The following is an 18544-nucleotide window of genomic DNA, read 5'->3' on the forward strand; positions in this document are numbered from 1 at the left end:
GTTTTGATTTGCATTTCCCTAATGATTATTGACCTTGAGCATCTTTTAATGTACTTTTTGGCCATTTGTATATCTTTTTTGGAGAAATGTCTTTTTCCATTTTGAATCAGGTTATTTGTTTTATCGCGTGGTTGAGTAGCATCTAATGGTACTCAGGAAACTCATGAAAACAATTTGAAGAGATTTGAAAGTTCCTGAAGTATTGGAAGATTTAATATATATTGTACAAAGGCATGATTATGTGTTATACTGACTGTGATTTAAAAAAAACTAACCTTATTTTTTTATTTCTCCTAAATTTCTAATATTGAAAGCAAATGCACCAGATTTTTAATTTTCTTAAATACTGTTCCTTTATTTACTCTTCCCTCTGCTCCTGCTCTAACCGTGGATGGTAGATAAAATTTATTAGATAGCAAGGGATGTAATTTATTCTGTAATAGTGAGATTTAATCACATTTCTTCCTATTCATTTAAAAATTTTCCCCCATTGGTGCTTTCTTCATTTTTTTCCCACCACGCTGCTGAAGAGACCAACCTTACGTAGGTGAAAATTGTCTCTAGGGTTTTAAGGTTGCAAAAGAGCAGGTGGGAGAGGAAGCCGCACAGGCTCACATTATGAATGGCCTCGTGTGCTGAGGATTTTATATTACGGACAAAAGAAACACAAGATTCTTTTACATTGTGACTTTTCCATCTTCATTTTTTTAAAAAATGATATTTTAGGAGGCAATGACTATCTTTGTATGTCAGACTACCAGAAAATTCCCTAGAAATTTCATTTCATTTAAAATGTGATTCCATAGAGAGGGAAGGTAAGAATGTAAGAATGACTAGCTTGGAGAGCTGATTTACAAATCATAGAATAGGATGCCACTCACTTCTTGGTCACCACTTCAATAAGAACTAATATGATAGTGAGGTAGTCATTTCCTTGGAGATTTTTAGGAGGAAATAATGCAGAGGAATTATGGTGCCACGTAGTTGGGCTATTCATGAGTAGGAACTGTAAACAGGAACATTTTCTGTGAGAGAAATAGCATCTTGGTTTAGGTTGCCCAGAAACAGACCCTGAGAAGAGGATTTGGTTGCAAGTAGTTTGTTTGGAAAGTGACACCATAAATACTAGAAAGGGAATGGGGAAGTGAGAAAGGATGGAGAATTTGCTAACAAAGCTCTCCTTAGCAAGTGAGTTACTGTGGGTAACTGAAGCTTGATTCTGCTGGGGAATTCTGAGAGCCTGTGAAAAACATGTACCTCTGAGTTTTCCTCCCAAGGGGCAGAGGAGCTGGGATATTTATCCACCAAGTCCCATTGGTCATTGCTTGAGGGCTCATCTTGGGACCACTGCTTCCTGAGCACCCCTGCACAGGTGGAGAAGTAGAATCTAGCAGTCAGAAAATCCCTCCCACAAAGAGATGCAGGAGCTGTCAGTGAGAAGTCTGGCTAGCATGTCCTGGGTGGTTAGGACGAGAGGATGTGGCTGGGTCATCAACAGCATCTTCTACAAGTGGTCTGGTTCTTTCAGAGTCGTTTTTCTCTTCCTCTTGGAGCCTCAGCAACCTCAGAACCATCATGATTATCACGATCAACACCTTCAGTCCATTTTTCTAATTAATGACAGGAATCTGTGGATTATGTAGAAAATTGGGCTTTTCTGTTTAATAGTCAAAAACATTTGCTAAATGTTTTCTGTGTAGAGAGTATCTTTTTCTAGGCATTAATAGGAAGGAAGTCTCTTTGGATCAAATTCTCATTATATTTGTAGGGTCATGTTAGATAAACACAATGCAACAATGTTTTAATAAAAACATACACTAGATAATGTATGATGGATATAGCGAGCCTGCTAGCATTGTTGTTCTCCAAAGAACTTAAAATATTTCTTACAATCATTAATCTGACGCAAAGAAGACAGGGAGAGCTGAGACAGAGAACCAGCTGTTCGGAGGGCTCAGCTGACAACGGACAGAGTGAAAAACTTATTTTGCTTCACCTTCGTCTTTCTGGGTCATTTTTTCTCTTTGGTTTTCTGTCCATTCCTTTTCCCGATTCTTATCATTAATTCCTAGAAATTAATAATAATAAAATCTTAAATTTTGTATAGCTTTAACAATTTTACAGTGTTACATACATCTGTGTTAACTCTGGATGCATCTGCTTTTTCGCTGTGTGAACACTGACTCGAGAGGTTAAGTGCTCTGTTTAAGATTACACAGTAAGAAGCTTGCGTCAAATCTTCTGATTCCAAATCCAGCATTCTTTCTCCTGTGCCATCTACCAACTGCAGATTCTCTTCTCCTTTTTAGCTCCTGCTTGAGACTGAAGAAGTTATTACTTTTTTATTATTATTTAACTGACTTCCAAGTTCTGATCTGGGTTCTGGCACTTTAATAATACCATATAACTTTCCTACTTTATAACGCCCATCCAATTCAGTGTCTAGGTTAAAAACCCATCAGTTTCGTAAATTCTGGCACTTGGATGTGATTAATTTTCCTCTAAAGGCTAAAATGGTATACCTCCATGGTCCATGCTTAGCACTCAATAAATGTTGGCTATTGTTAGATGTTACTCAAGATCATTATATTTCTTAAAAAGATCTCAGGGGGGCTGGCCCCATGGCTGAGTGGTTAAAAAGTTCCACATGCTCCACTTTTGCAGTCTGGGTTTACAGGTTCAGATCCTGGGTGTAGACCTATTCCACTCCTCAGCCATGCTGTGGAGGCATCCCACATACAAAGCAGAGGAAGTTTGGCACAGGTGTTAGCTCATGGCTAATCTTCCTCAAGCAAAAAAAAAAAAATAAAGAGGAGAATTGTCAACACATGCTAGCTCAGGGCAAATCTTCCTCACAAAGAAAAAAAAAGAACTTGTTTCTTAATCATAATTTACAAAACATTAAATATAACATTAAAAAAAACCAATTTCAGGCATTCTCACTGCCAGGCCTGCTTCTGATATCTAGAAGAAAAATCAAAACAAAACAAAAAATCATTTTTTCTTGCTTCCCTTGCGATGCTGTCACAGCCCAGTGCTCAGCTCTCTGCCTGCAGGCTAGGTAATATTTGCAGAATGTACATCACCTTAGTATGTGATCTTCAAATTTCCTTTTCTGGAAGGAAGAGAGAGAAGAGTTTTTATTAGAACAAAAGAATGTCACGGACTCTGATAAGTGGAGAAAAGGAGGGAACCTTTAGATTCCGTTCAATTTTTTGAGGGGAAAGAGTGGAGAAAAGCTACTAAAACTATCTAAAAATAATAGTAGCAATGTCACTAGTAAAAGTCCTTAGCCTATATTCTGCTAACCGTGTATAATCAAAATTCTGTGTTCTCAGATCTCTTAGAGTAATTATTATTCATGTGGGGTTGTGTCACCCTGTTTATAGACAGGTTCATTTGTTTCTATTTGTTTTTGATTTTAGGAATTGCTTCTTTCTTTTGTTTTTTTGTTAATATAAATCACTTACCCAATTCTTAGCAATTCTAAGGTGCCTCTTGATTTCAGAATTATTGAAGTATAAAAAATCAAGTTTCTTAGAATCAAGGAAACATGGTTCCACTGAGAATAGAGAGATAATTATACTTTTTATTTCTAACTGTAAAATACATAGTAATTTCCTATGTTCTGCTTCCTTTGATTTTGGTTTGGTCTTCTTTGATCTATTAGCATCTGGAATGTATCTATCGCTCTTATTTTTCTAGGTCTGCCCATCTGCCTTTCTGACATGTATAGACACTCGAGTAATTTTGTCTGTTTTGCAAGGTGTTTATAGTAGAAATAAGCCAAACTTTACTGATGGCAATGAACACTTATTTTTGCATTTAAATATTAAAATTTAATGTCTTATTTGAATTAATTTTTAAAAATATGTATGATATGGCAAATTCTATATAAGATATTTTTGTCTCTAAAATTCCTGTAGTCCAAAATTGAAGCCATAGTTAAGCTTAAACCAAAGAATATGAGAAACGTTAAACCAATTTTGCATCTAAAGTTTGAACAAATCAGATAGCGCCATCAACTGGGTCACCGGAGTTGTCACATTTTAGCTTCTTTCAAGTCCTGCTGATAGCCAGACAGGAGGAATTTCATTTGGTTTTTTATTCCCCAAACTTTTCCTGCATCTCGTGTTTTTAAAAAGAGCTTTATTGAAATATATTTTATGTATCATAAAATTCATCTTATTTAAATTTACAATTCAGCGATTTTTGGTAAATTTACTGAGTGATGAAGCCATCATAATAAATTAGTTTTAAATCTTTTTCATCAAATCAATAACATTATGTTCATGTGCAGTTAATCTCCACTCCCACTCCTAACTCCAGGAAACCACTATTCTATTTTCTGTCTCCGTAGATTTTCCTTTTCTCTACATTTCATATAAAGGAAACATATAGTAATATGTGGTTTCCTGTGTCTGGCTTTCACTGAGCATAATGTTTTCAAAGTTTATCCATGTTTTAGCATGTGTCAATAGTTCACTAAAAATATTCCATTGTATGACTACACCACACTAATTATTTTTTTGTTGATGGATATTTAGATTTTATCCAATTTTTGGCTATTATGAATAATGCTGCTATAAATATTTGCATGCAAATCTTGGCACGCACATATGCTTTCATTTCTCTTGGGTAAATACCCAAGAGGAGTGGAATTGCTGGATTCTATGGTAATCATATGTTTATCTTTTTTAGAAACTGCCAAACTGTTTTCCAAAGTGGCTCCTGCATTTCATTTTAGCACTTTCTTTATTGTCAGAGGAGAAATACAATGTTCCTGTCATTCATTCCATCCATAAAGCTCATTTCTTTATTTCACATGTACTGAACAACTACCTTGTTCCAAGTATTAATGATATAACTATAAATCACAAAATTATTTCCTTCCGGGTCCTCACAGTCTATTGGAGAAACAGAGAAATAACCAGAGAACTAAATACAGTAAGAGAAGTGTGTAAGTGAAGCCCACCACTGGTGCTTGGGCCTGAAGAGGACGGCAGCTATTTCAGGCTCACAGGAGCAGGGGAGAAGTTTTGGAGAAGGTCACACCTAAGTTGATTCCTGGAGATGTGTCTAGGGAAGTGAGGTAGGAAGGGCATTGTAAGCCTAGGAGCAGAAGGCAACCTGCCCTGCTTGCAGTCTGAACCTCTTTACCCTGATCAACTTTACTTGTTTCCATAGGAATTATTGCCCACAATATGCGATGTAATTTATGGGTTCCTATATTGAGCTATTGTCTCTTTTCCGCGTGAGAGAAGAGCTCTCTGTCTGTTTTGTCCACTGATATATCCCAAACATCTGACACAGTGCCTGACACAAAGCGGGTTCTCAATAAATATGCATTGAATAAATGAATGTGTAACACTGACAGCTTGGATAAAAATGTGTATTTAATGCTGCCTAATAAAGCAACTGCAGAGGAGGCTCCATTGAGATTAACAAAATCAGAGTTTCTGGGACAAGTGGATGCACTGATATGTGAGGAGTCGTTGACTCCTTTTGAACTTCATATCACAAAGGGACAAACATTGTCTGTCTTCACATTTAAGGCTAGACTTGGGAAGACAACTTTGGCACAATGGCCAAAGGATGGTTTGATATTTTTGGCAAGAAAACAGGACTTTTATTACATTAGGATACAGAGGGAAAATTGCAGGCACGAATGCAGAACTTTCAAGTAATTCTTCAGAAAGTTAGGAATTATTGAAGAGGAAGGATATTATTTGAGAAAGTTATTTTAGTTAATGTAATAAGGAACAAGGGATCTGAGGGAGGAGGAGGAGGAAAAAGAGGAAGAGGAGGAAACTGTCAATCCCTTAGGATTTCCCACCGTGATTGTCATTTTTGAGGCATTTTTGCAAGTCAAATAAGCAAAGACAGTTTTTGACACAGTTATCTGTGATTTTGAATACAGTGTGAATGTCTTCAGTACAGAGAAAAAATGGCCTTGCTGTAAAGGAAAGATTTACTGGGGCAAACACTAACATAGCTTTTACTCAAATTTATTTAGGCTCTTAGTGGAAGGAAACTCAGCCATTTCATTATGCAGAAAAGGAATCAACCCAGATGAAGATTTACAACTTCTCTCTTACATATATTTATGTTTCATTTTTTGTTGATTGACTTCTATATTGTTATCATTTAAGATAAGCTCTTTGTACTGAAAATAGATTGTCTAGAGACTAATAATGCTATAAATTGAGTGTCAATTCTGATTTAGATTAATGAAAGTATTGTTTTTTCTTTATTTGTTTATTTTTGGTTAAGTAAGGGGTAGGGACGTTGGAGGAGATGAAACTAATTAAGCAGGGCTTGATTGTGAAGGGCATTTTATGCTCTGCTAAGACGCTTAAACTTATCTAAGAGCAATTGGGAACCATACAAGATTTTAATGAAAGAGGTGACGTGAAGAATATTCATGGAGTAAAGATTTGCTATGATGTGATTTGGAGGCTAAATTGGAGGAAAGGACAGAATTAGAGGAGGGAGAATGGTTTAGGAGACTTTTGCAGTAATTCAGGTGAGTTAGTGGTGGTCTGTAGGAGCGGTAGGTAATGGACGGATTGAAGAGCTGGGATAGAGGCAGGAACGATACAACTTAGTCAATTACTTGCGTGGATGCTGAGAAAGAAATTGAAGAGTCAAAGGTGTCTCCCACATTTCTGTTTTTGAGAACTGGACAGAAAGTGATCTCATTCATGGAAGTAGAGAACACAGAAGAAAGAGGAGCAGGCATTTTACGGAGTAAGGTGATGAGCTTGGTTTTGGATTTGTCACTCTTGGGGAGTGTCTTAGTCGGTTTGTGCTGCTATAACAAAATACCATAGATCAGGTGGCTTAAACAACAAACATTATTCCTCACAGTGCTGGAGGCTAAGAAGTCTAAGATCAAGGTGCTGGAAGATTCCATGTCTGGTGAGGGTCTTTTTTCTGGCTTGCAGACAGCTGTTTTCTTTCTGTATCCTTACATGGAGGGAAGTGGTCAAGGGGCTCTTGTCTCTTTCTCTTCTTATGACTTACGTAGTCTATGTTCTTTATATACTTCACATTCTCTTTGAGATAGGATTTGTGAAACTACTGTCCAGTAATTAAATAGCCTATCAAGAGATAGATAAATTGAATAAAAAAATAATAGACATATAATTTTTTTAAGAAGAAAGTGCCCTTTAGAATTGAGTTTTGAATCTTTATAAGAAGAAAGCATTTCAAGTTAGGAGTTTGGATAAATTGACCCATGTAGGAAGAGAAGATGGGATAGGCAGAGGGTTGGATGTTTCATAGTTTAATTTTTCTGAAAAGAAGAGTGCAAGTTGTACTCTAGTTGGTGATAAAGGAAAGAGACACAGAATAATGAAGTGAACTAAGAGCACTCCTGGCGCTAATTTAATAGCTAGCTGACTTTTAAAATTAAGATTGTATTTTCAAAATCAACTTTTACTCATCTTCCAATAACCACTGACTCATTTGTGCTTAATATTGTGGATTGTATTTCTCCACTCAGAGACACCCCTGTAGACGGAAGAAGATTTGAGTTCCATCTGTGATAAGCAATCTAGCCTTTTTGTGGTTCAATTAAATTTTATCCATAAAATAAAGATTAACAAATTCTTAGAGAGGTGGAACAATGACTATGTTTCCTATGAAATATTTCGTGTTTAAATTGGCATTCATGTTTTCTCCTCAAAACGTATGTCATTTTCTTCTGCATTCTTTCCTTTGTAGAAAGAACTCCTAGAAACTGATTATGGCACTGAGATTTTCCAAGATATGATTCTGTGATTTAATCCCAAGGAACTGCCTACAGACTTGGCAGAGGAAATAATGTTTGTTGAGTGTCTAAGTGTTTTGTTTATCTGAGCTTGCTTAAGTCTTATAACAACCAATAAGTGGTGGATCCATGATATTAGTCTTGATTTGCTAACTCCAAAGTCAGTTTGCTAACTCCAAAATCAGGTCTCTGTCCACCATATATTAAAATGTTAAGTAGGTTGCGTCTTATGTGCTTGTGGCTTACTGCAGTATTAGGGTGAGAAGGATGCTGAAAATGCCTGTGGGCTCAGGAGGAAGTTGAGCTCCGATGGGTTAGCTTTGATGTTTTCCAGAAAGCCGGGGATGGGGGCTGGGGGGCAGGTCCCAAGCATGCCATATGTTGGCCATCCCTACGGTGTAGTCATGTTACTTTTCATGGAAAGATGGATGGGAAGTCCAATGCTGATTCAGAGAGGTATCTTGATTCTCTTTCATTTTATCTGTACTATTTCTATTCAATGTATATGATCTGAGTAAACTAACTGCTAGGATTGATGCATTTATTCATATTTGTGGTATGTATTTGTTTCAGGCAGAGAAGGCTGATGGATTTGTCAACCTGCCTGATTTCACTGTGGAGAGAGCATCTGAATGCAAGAAAAAGCAGTAAGTTGTCTAGCATTTTCCACAAAACTCTGAGCTAGGATAATATTCCTTCATAATGTTCCTTGAGTGATGTGGAGATCTGAAAGTTAGTGAAGATGACACTCAAATGTCTGAGAATTTTGGGCATTATGGGTTGGCACCCTAAACAGTAATAGAAGCTTTTAACCTTTTTTTTCTGGGATTTCAGTTTATGGAGCAGATGGACTTAAAAACCCCATGGAGCCTTGGCATGGCATGTTGTTTACGACTGTGTCTGCAATAGAAAGAAAAACAAGTTCCCATCCAGGATTGGCAGGGAGGTCAAATGTCAGGAGTTTGTCCTTTAAAGAGGATGACTAGTTAAATAAGATTCGCCAGAGATGCAGATATGCCAGCAAGCCCAGTTTCTTTTTCTTAGTTCATAGAATTGTCAGTAGCACCCTTGAAATTGGATCCTCTGAGATGTCTTAGACTTGGGGATTATGTCTCAATATAATTTAAGTCCAAAGGATTTGAGAACTGACAGGAACCGAAAAAGTCACCAGCCCATGGTCCTCATTTTATTGAGAAAGGAGTAGCCTGGAGAGTCTAGACTTGCCTTGAACTCGCAGGAGAGCTGGCTCCAGACTGGCTATCCAGACTCCCAGTCAAGAAGTCTTCCCGTCATAGCATCCAGCTGCATTTTGCATACGTGTCCTCTTCACCTTGACCTTTTTCTTTCCTCTACATCTGACATCTTTTCTTCTTTTATCAGAAAGGTGCATTTCCCTATTGACCTATGTTACTGGAAGCAGCAATTGGTTAGCTTCCTCTTAAAAAGATGAATAAACTCGTGTTATCTTTTAAGTCTTTGCCACGCTGGTGTAGCTGCACATATCCAATAACACATGAGGTTGTGTAGATTCTTGTGGTTTTGACCAAACTGGTTATTTACAAAAACCCTGTCCTGTGCTGCGGGACTTCTGATCTAAATGGTAAAGGGGAAACACTTCATTATCTTCAATGTATTATATCCTTATACTAAAAATATATATTACACAATATATTTTTACTAATAGAGGGAGGCTTTGATAAGGTTTTGGTGTGTTATCACAGTGTAAAAATTCTATACTTGGTTATTTTCCTGTAAATAAAATTTTTGTGTACAGTCACAAGTCGCTTAGTGATGGGAACAGGTTCTGAGAAATGTGTTGTTAGGTGATTTCATCATTGTGCAAATGTCATAGAGTGCACTCACACAAACCTTGATGGTATAGCCTACTACACATCTAGGCTGTATGGCACTAATCTAATGAGATCACCATCTTATATGCAGTCTGTCATTGAAGGAAACATCATTATGTGGCACATGACCGTATATTTGATTGAATTTGAATAAATACTTTGCTTAACGGAGTTGATCTGAGTATTTTGAAATGACACCTCTATCAGGCTAAATTTTCATTTGTCTTTTTATAGTAAATCAGTTAGCAATTGAAAATAAAAGAATATGCCCACATGTTTTAAAAAGAAACCATTGATCAGCCATGACTCAGTCTTGTTCTGGATGTCCCGAAGTGATAAACTAACCTTTCGCTCTCTACATGAAATAGAGATTCAATAACAGGTATTTAATGTAACTAAATTATTTTTTTTAATTTACAAAGAAAGCAGATGAACTTACCATACTTATATTTGACTGATTTACTTTCAAACCACCGATGATTTCAAACACTAATTTCTTATGTGTCTATGCTTTTCCCCCTTCAAGCGCTTTTAAGATCAGCCATCCACAGATCAAGACCTTTTATTTTGCAGCTGAGAATACCCAGGAAATGAGTATGTAAGTAGAGAAAAATCGCTAATTTCAATCTTTATGGGCATACGCTTACTTTGGTCAGGCGTTCAAATTTTAAGCATATGTTTGTATCAATTATTGCTTTATTTATTTCTGCTGCTTTAAGGGTTAATCTCTTTGGCAGTTATAAAGTCTTCTTGCTTTCTTCTCCAGGATTTGGAAGTGTTTTGGAGAACCACACATATCAAAATGGCTATTTTAGGAAGAAGTAGTAAGATTCTTCTGAGGGAATCACTAAGTTGAGAAAGGAATAGACAGAAGTAATTATAGGAAAATGTTAAAATGAGGATCAGCATCACAGGAAGAAGGGCTTGAAAGTATTATGTAACCGATCTCACGGGTTTCAGAATTCTATATGAAAAGTATATCTGTGGCGCTTGCGTGCTATGATTATCATTATGATTCGTGTGCTTGTCGCCTCTCCATGTTCTATCCCAAACATTTTGCAAAATGTCTTAGCTCAGAGCACCTCTAACAGAAAATTTTACCTCCCTGCCTCCCTTTCCCTCTTACCCTGTTTAAATGAGTGGAATATATGTGTAGAGTACTACCCACCCTACTCCATCCATACTGGTTTAGATTATGGGATGATATCAATGGCTGTTATTTGAATGAGGCTATGTACTGAGATGCTTGAGGCATCAAAGGGCCTTCTATTTAATTTAAGCCTGATGCTTAGAATTCTCAGTCTCTTATAGCCTTACATTAACTAATTAAAAATATGTCTATGGAACACCTGCTATGTGCCCCATTGTAGCGGATCCTGGGCAATAGAAATAAAGAATTAAAGAATTTAGACATAATTCCCCCAATCACAGAGTTTGTCTAAGCTTAATCTATTTTATTATTTATTTTATTAAATTATTTTATCTATTTTTTCCTCATCTATCTGCCCTGTATAATTTCTCTTTGCCCTCTCGCTGTAGAAACTTAAAGAAAAAAGAAGCTGCTTTTCACCAAACATGCGTGAGCATGAGTGCCCACACACGTGTGTGCACACACTCGCACACGTGCACACACACACACGCAACTTCTTACAGGACATTCCATCAGCAGCCCCATTGAGGTAGAGGCATCCTCATCTGTTCCCTACATGATCTCCCTACTGCAATCCTTCAGATGAGGGCGGAATGACTCTTTCCCCAGAAAGTTGGGAAACCCTGTGTTAGAAATACCAAGGCAAGGAATCAACAATCGAGCCTTCCAAACAAGTCTTTTATTTACTTGGACAAAGAGAAGTTGAGTCTACCCTCTTTCTGATTTTAGCTTTTCCCCCCGTCTTTCTCAAGCATCTGGAGAGGATATTAAACTTCACAGACAAAGCTCTTTATTTCTCTTTTTATTTGCATTGGTAACTCTAAATCCTATCAATTAGGAAGCCCTAGGTATATAAGAGGAATGTGCAAGGCTTAATGTCCTGCCCAGCAGTACCTGAAGTTCTACCATAGTGAGGATAGTGAGGGTCCTTTCTGGTCTTTTGGGGGTTTTTTTTGTTTGTTTCGTTTTGTTTTTTGAGGAAGATTAGCCCTGAGCTAACTGCTGCCAATCCTCCTCTTTTTTGTTGAGGAAGACTGGCCCTGAGCTAACATTCATGCCCATCTTCCTCTACTTTATGTGTGGGACGCCTACCACAGCATGGCGTGCCAAGCGGTGCCGTGTCTGCACCCGGGAGCCGAATTGGCAAACTCAGGGCCGCTGAAGTGGAACGTGCTCACTTACCACTGCACCACTGGGCTGGCCCCTCCTTTCTGGTCTTTACTGGCCGTGAAACAATGTGGCTTCTGTCCCCTCTGACCCCCTGCTGTCCCTGGCTTCTCTCAAATAATGTCTTGTATCTCCAGCATCCTTCCTGTCTGCATACATCCTTCCTACCTGTCCTGTGGCTGCTTCTTTCAAAGCAGTTCTGTCCCCTCCTATAAGGGGAGAGTGAGACCCAATTTACCAGAGAAACAATTACTGCTAAGTGTTTTGTTACCCAATGAGGTTTTTTCTCCACCTACACAGTAAAATGCATTTTTAAACCAGTACAAGTGTGAGACGCTTACAAGGTTATCTGAATCTGTTACACTTCAGGCAGATCTGCTCTCTAAATTGCATATCTGAGTTATTTAGCTCCCTGAATACCCACTTCTCCAGTTTTTTGGTTTTGTCCATTTATCTTCAGTTTTCATCTTCTCCCTTTGCAGAGATCTAATGGCAAGTACAGCGGCATAAGGATAGCTATATATATGATATATACACTGCCCAGTTGGCTGTGAGAGGATTTCCTAGTTATCAAAGTGAAGATCTCATTGCCCATTTATGCTGTGAAGACCTACTAATTTTACTTGAAATTATGTTAGTATTTTGTTTACCTTTCCAGCTTAAAAACAACATGTAAATTGAAATTTGAGCCTAAGTATTCTTGACCCTATAGTTTTGAACCTCTCAGTGTCCTTGATATGCTTAAAAATTGTCCATCTGGCCACTCATAGGTAAATGGCCCACATTGCCTGTGCCTGCATGTATCATAATTTCTTTTGTTTATAATATTGTTATTAAGTTTTATTATTCTGAAGGTGATTTTTCGGATAGCCAATAATGCAGAATCTCTTTGGGCCCCAGCTTAACTTCTGCTTTCTCCCACAAGATTATGAAGATGATATTTAGAGATTTGTTCTCCAATAGCACCTGAAGAGCTTCCTTTCTTACTGATGTGGCCTCTTTAAGCCAGCAAATGACGTAGCTGGGTATTTCTTAGCGAGATGCAGCATTGCTGGGGACGGAGGGGGTGGCATTTGGAGTGGCGAGTCCCGTTTTAGAAGTTCGCCTCCTTGGGGAACTGCATTTTTGGGTGGTGACATTTCTCTCAGAGACGATGAAGGGAAAGGTAATTAAGTTTAATAGAAATGCAGTGTGTTCTGTAGGGACCCTCAGTTTAAAAGTACAGGGGTAAGTAATTAAGGGTAATGCAAGAGATGGTTTCTAAACAAAGACTGGAGGTAGCTGCCTTCTCGCTGTGGGAAGAGGGTTCTTGTTCGGTACATCAATTTCTTATCACTTGTGCTTCTCCAACACACACATTCTCGTGGACTGAATATACAACAAACTCCCAGGAAACATCTGTCATCTCTTTTATGTAAATATAAGTCTTTTTGTGCATCCACCTATTTAGCCACAAATAGAAATATTTTTACTGCCTTGATGTTTTAAAAAAATTCTTAGCAAAGGAGGTACTCTAAGCCAGTGGGTTCTAGAAGGAAAACAGTCAAACAAGATTATAAACAATCACCAGTTTTTCAGACAAGTGTCTAATGGTAGCAAGAGGAATCATTTCTTTATTGCCAATATTCTTCTGTTTTGCTTCATTTCTGTGTTTACATGTTCTGGAAAGGAACTTAGAAATGCCTTTTCTTGTTTCAAGCATTTTCAATTCAAAACTATTTTTTGTCTTGATTTATTTAAAAAAAAATTGTTGGGGCTGGCCCTGTGGCATAATGGTGAAGTTTGCGCGCTCTGCTTTGGCACCCTGGGGTTTTTGGATTCGGATCCTGGGCATGGACCTACACACTGCTCATTAAGCCATGCTGTGGCAGCTTCCTGCATGCAAAATAGAGGAAGATTGGCACAGATGTTGGCTCAGGGCCAATCTTCCTCACTCACACACACACACGAAAGTGAATCATTAAATTCATTATGCTTTGCCTGATTGATTTTTTAATTTTTTTAAATGTTTCTTTTAGTTAAGTAATACATAAAATGTGTTCTTGTAAAAAAATCATGTAATACAGAAGTATGTAAAGTGAAAACCTTCCCAGACCCCTAACTTCACCTTCCAGATCAACTTCTCTCCCTAGGATTCACCACTTTTAACGGTATGATGTACAGTCACGCATCGCTTAACAACAGGGTTGCATTCTGAGAAATGTGTCATTAGGCAATTGCATTGTTGTGTGAACATCAGAGAGTGTACTTACACAGTCCTAGATGGTATAGCCTACTACACACCTAGGCTCTATGGTGCTAATCTTATGGGACTACCATAAGATTATGTGGATATGTGGTCCATCGTTGACTGAAACATCATTGTGCAGCACATGACTGCATATCCTTCCTGACACTTTTCTTTTCATACCAATTCATGCACGTATACAAATATATAGTTTTAAAAGTATGTTGAACCAGGCTAAACATAAGTTTTTGTACTTGCTTTTTTTTCACTTAACAGTACGTGCGAGTTTTTCCAGGTCATTACAAGGCCCCCCCATCTCAGTCCTTTTATTGGCTTCATTATAACATGGTTCTGATGAATCAGTACCATATTTTATCCATTTTTCTATTAATGGGAAATTCTATTGTTTCAGTGTTATTTTCTTTTTGCCATTGCAAGCCTTGTTGAATTAACATTTTCCACATTTATTTGTGTACATGAAGGTGTGTTTTTGTAAGGTAGATATTTATAATTAGAATTGTTGGGTAGTGGGAATAGATATTTATATTTTGAATAGTGTCAACAAATTGCCTGCTTAAAATTGGCCATATCAATTTTCATCAACCAACAAAGAATGAGAATATTTCTTCCAAAAGTCTAGAAATCAGTGATATTTTAAATTTTTGCCAATCTAATGGTGAAAAATATTTTCTCGTGTTTGGATATGCATTTCCAAAAACACTCTTGAGGCTGAGAATTTTTTTCAATACATTTATCAGCCATTTGTATTTTTTCTGTGAGTTACTGTTTCTTTGATTTGTTTATTATTCTATTGGGTCTTGATGATCATCTTCTGGTTCCTGTGACATGACCTGAGTTCAGGTAATTGTCTAGTTTTAAGTGGCCTCAGAGAGCTTATGTTTATCACAGTGCTGAAAGAGACTTCTTAAATGAGGCTGGAGCTCATCGTCCTTCTTGTAGAAAGTCCTATTCTACTTATTTTCAAAAATAAAATTTATCATTTATTTCCTGTTAAAAAATAATAGATAAAGCAAGACCATGGCAGGTGAGAGTTGGGCAGCGATTCCTAATTTGTTGACAGTTGTAGATTTGGGAATGTGCAATATTTATGACATGGTGGGAGTATACCATGCAGTGTGGTTCATGGGGCGTTACAGAACTAGAAGCAATGAAAAGTATAAGTGAATCAATAAGTGCATAGTGCTATTATTATTATTTTGTTGGTATTGGTTGACTCAGGCCACTATGGAGTGCTCTGGTTTCTCAAAAAAAAAAAAAAAAAGAAGATGAATACACAATATGGAATATTTTTTAAAAATACAGAAAACTGGAAAGAAGTAGGAAATAAATCACTTAGATTACCAGTGCTCTGAAATGTTTCCCCTTTAAATAGAACATTATGTATCTAGAAGCATATGAAATAGACACATTTTGTGTCTTCTAAAAACTTGTTTCATAAAATATGTTCCTAACTAAACCCTTGAGAAGGAATTACAGTGGCCTGAAGTTTGAGTTCCTTAAGGTTTGCCTGGTTCTATTTTTGTTATTGATGTTTAGTTGCAATTCCTTGCTAGTAAAATGATAAATCAATAGAAGACAGGACGTTGTCAATTTCTACCTTAAATAAAACTCTTCAAGGAATTAAAATTTTCCCCATCTTAGGGAAACCTGTAAAGCTCTAGCCAGATCTTGTACTGACTGATACAAAAATTTCAGCTTCAAAATGGATCATCTTTTCTTTATTTTTTTGTGAAATAAACTTGCATTCTAAGAATTATATAGACAGAACTTTAATGGTTATGTTACTAAATTCAATGATAAAAATTTTGATGGTTTCTAAAATTTTCAAATGTGCAATAACAAAACATAGATTTGTTCATGTATTTAAAATATCTAGTGAAGCTGCCCACATTAATCAACTGGATAATGGGCCACCTCATTTCTTATCTTACAAAGAATGCCCTGAATGTGAAACCAGAGGTCCTGTATTTCGATAGCACAAATTTATGCAGTGGAGTTTCATAATTCCACTGACTATGGAATTATGACTTGTGCGTGTGTGTGAGGAAGATTGTCCATGAGCTATCTGTCGCTAATCTTACTCTTTTTGCTTGAGGAAGATTGTCCCTGAGCTAACATCTGTGCCAATCTCCCTCTATTTTGTATGTGGGATGCTGCCACAGCATGGCTTGATGAGCAGTGTGTAGGTCTGTGCCCAGAATCCGAACCCATGAACCCCAGGTCACCAAAGCGGAGTGCGCTAATTTAACCACTATACCACTGGGCTGGCCTCTGACTTTTCTCATTATAAAATCTGGCACAAGACCTTCCTTCAGGGTCTAGGGGGAAGGTGAATAAGTTGAGGAACAATTCTTTGGTCATTTATTTTCTATTTGAATTTTAGGTGGTTAAGCAAGCTTGGATTAGCTGTAATCCACCAGGAATCCACTACAAAGGATGAAGGTGGGTTCTATTTTAAATTTATGAAAATTTAGCAAGAGTATTACAATAGGATGAAAATACAACATCAACCTCTATGTATAGTATGGTCATAATGAAACATACTTTGGCATTTAAAATTATCTGAAAATATGTAGAGACAGACGTATTCACACAGACTCACCAACACGGAATAGAGCTTCCCATGCTAGCTAAGAATGCTTTTCACACTTCACCCACACATTAGCAGCTGTAGGCTTCACTGACATCTCAAATAATTGCCAATGCAAATGTTTTCTTGTTCCATTTACCAAATTCTTACTCATAGACATGATCTTGTCATGATCTAGACAGATAACTTTCATCCCACTATTTCCTCTCTGGTATTTTAATATTTCCACCAGGTGTGCACTGAGACTAATTACTCTAAGTTTGTACTAGAAACCTGAATGTCAGATTGGGACACAGGCCATATTTTTATCTCAGTCTGTAGCTTTTAGAGTTCAAAAACTACAAGAGTCTAATTCTTCTTACTGATGCAATTACTCCTCAGTATTGAGAAGAAGGAGTCTTTTCATGTCAGGAGTCATAGAGCTGAGATACTATTTCTGAAAAGCTCAGACCACATAAAACTCGAGAATTGGAAGTAGGGAGTTAGGTCTTTGGATAATAAAATCATAAAATCTTGAGTTCAGAAGTGGGAAAGTTGCAATTTGATTTAAAAAAATAAAGAAGTACAATGCAATACGGTGAAACCAGTCTCCTAATCATCTCTTTGATCCTCTTTTCCATAAAATGAATACTCATTGTATATTTGAAGCACATTTATAGATTGTGAAGGAAAAAAATACAGAAAATCCTTCTTCTCCTGGTATGTAAGGCCTTCCATGATATGGCCTGAAGCAACCTTTCAGCTTCATTTTCCACCATATCCTTTAGGGGACTCCATACACTTGGCTCAGCCTGCGTCCGGGGTCTGGTTCTCCCATTCCTCTGTGTGCACCATTGATGGTTTACTTAGCCTGCTGTTTTCAGCTCATTATAATTCCTATGATTAAAATTAATCACTACTGATTTTATGCTCCCTAAGTATATGACTCACACCTCTTTTGAGGAATTATTTTGTTTTCCCTGAGCTACAGTTAGTCCTCTTCCTGCACATTGAACAGAAAAGCAGAAACCCCAACATGGCCAGTCATTTTTCCCTCTTATGTAATCTCCTTGCACCAGGTAGCTCACTAGATAAGTATTTTCTGAATTGGACTGGAATTGCAACAGCCAGATGGAGAAAAACCTCTGCTCATGCATTATGGAATAAGTGATAACGGCATTCAAAACTGAGGCATTTTCATTTTTCTTATAGAGTGCTACAGTGAGAGTGAGCAGGAAGATCCCGAAATAGCTGTGGAGACACCACCCCCTCCTTACTCTTCGGAGACTCTGTCTTCTTTGGTATGTGCCGATGTAGTTAGTCTGTTGGTCATCGATCACTTGTGTGGATGTCATTCCTTCCAATTGGGTAGAAACTACCTTGACCAATAAATTCTTAGAGCAGGCTAATTTAAGGTGACTGCCAGAGAGCAAGTGCAGTTCTCAGGGTGCTGATTTTGAGCCTTCTCCATAGCAACCCACTGGTATGGCAAACTCAGTGTATTTGTGCATGACCCACAGATGTATCATGCCCTGAGGATCATGGTACTGCAAAGGGCTTCTAGGTAATAGGCCAAACTTTGCACAGATTTGTTTTATAGTGTCTATTTATACCCTACTTGTTCTCAGAAGGAATTGAAAGTGCCTTCTTAGGTGCATGCACAATAACAATTCAAAATAAATGTAAAAGGGATGAGGACAATGGCATGAAGAGAAAATGAGAGTCGGAAAGAGTGCAGGAAGCCAGGAGTGGGTTAGTGGCTAAATCTGCACATGAGATGATGCTG

The 18544-nt window shown here is 37.5% G+C and overlaps 1 protein-coding gene across 8 annotated transcripts in view; it reads left to right on the plus strand.

The window, feature by feature from the left end:
- Positions 1-18544, plus strand: part of IPCEF1 (interaction protein for cytohesin exchange factors 1) — a 171673-nt gene that overhangs the window by 112634 nt on the left and 40495 nt on the right. For all 8 annotated transcript variants that reach the window (XM_008529096.2, XM_008529099.2, XM_008529097.2 and 5 more), the window contains 4 exons: positions 8348-8421; positions 10151-10222; positions 16573-16631; positions 17971-18059. In XM_008529096.2, the coding sequence (XP_008527318.1) occupies positions 8348-8421; positions 10151-10222; positions 16573-16631; positions 17971-18059 (294 nt within the window). The remainder of the gene's footprint in view (positions 1-8347; positions 8422-10150; positions 10223-16572; positions 16632-17970; positions 18060-18544) is intronic.

This window comes from Equus przewalskii, chromosome 32 (assembly GCF_037783145.1).
Source record: "Equus przewalskii isolate Varuska chromosome 32, EquPr2, whole genome shotgun sequence".
Taxonomy (NCBI): Eukaryota; Metazoa; Chordata; class Mammalia; order Perissodactyla; family Equidae; genus Equus; species Equus przewalskii.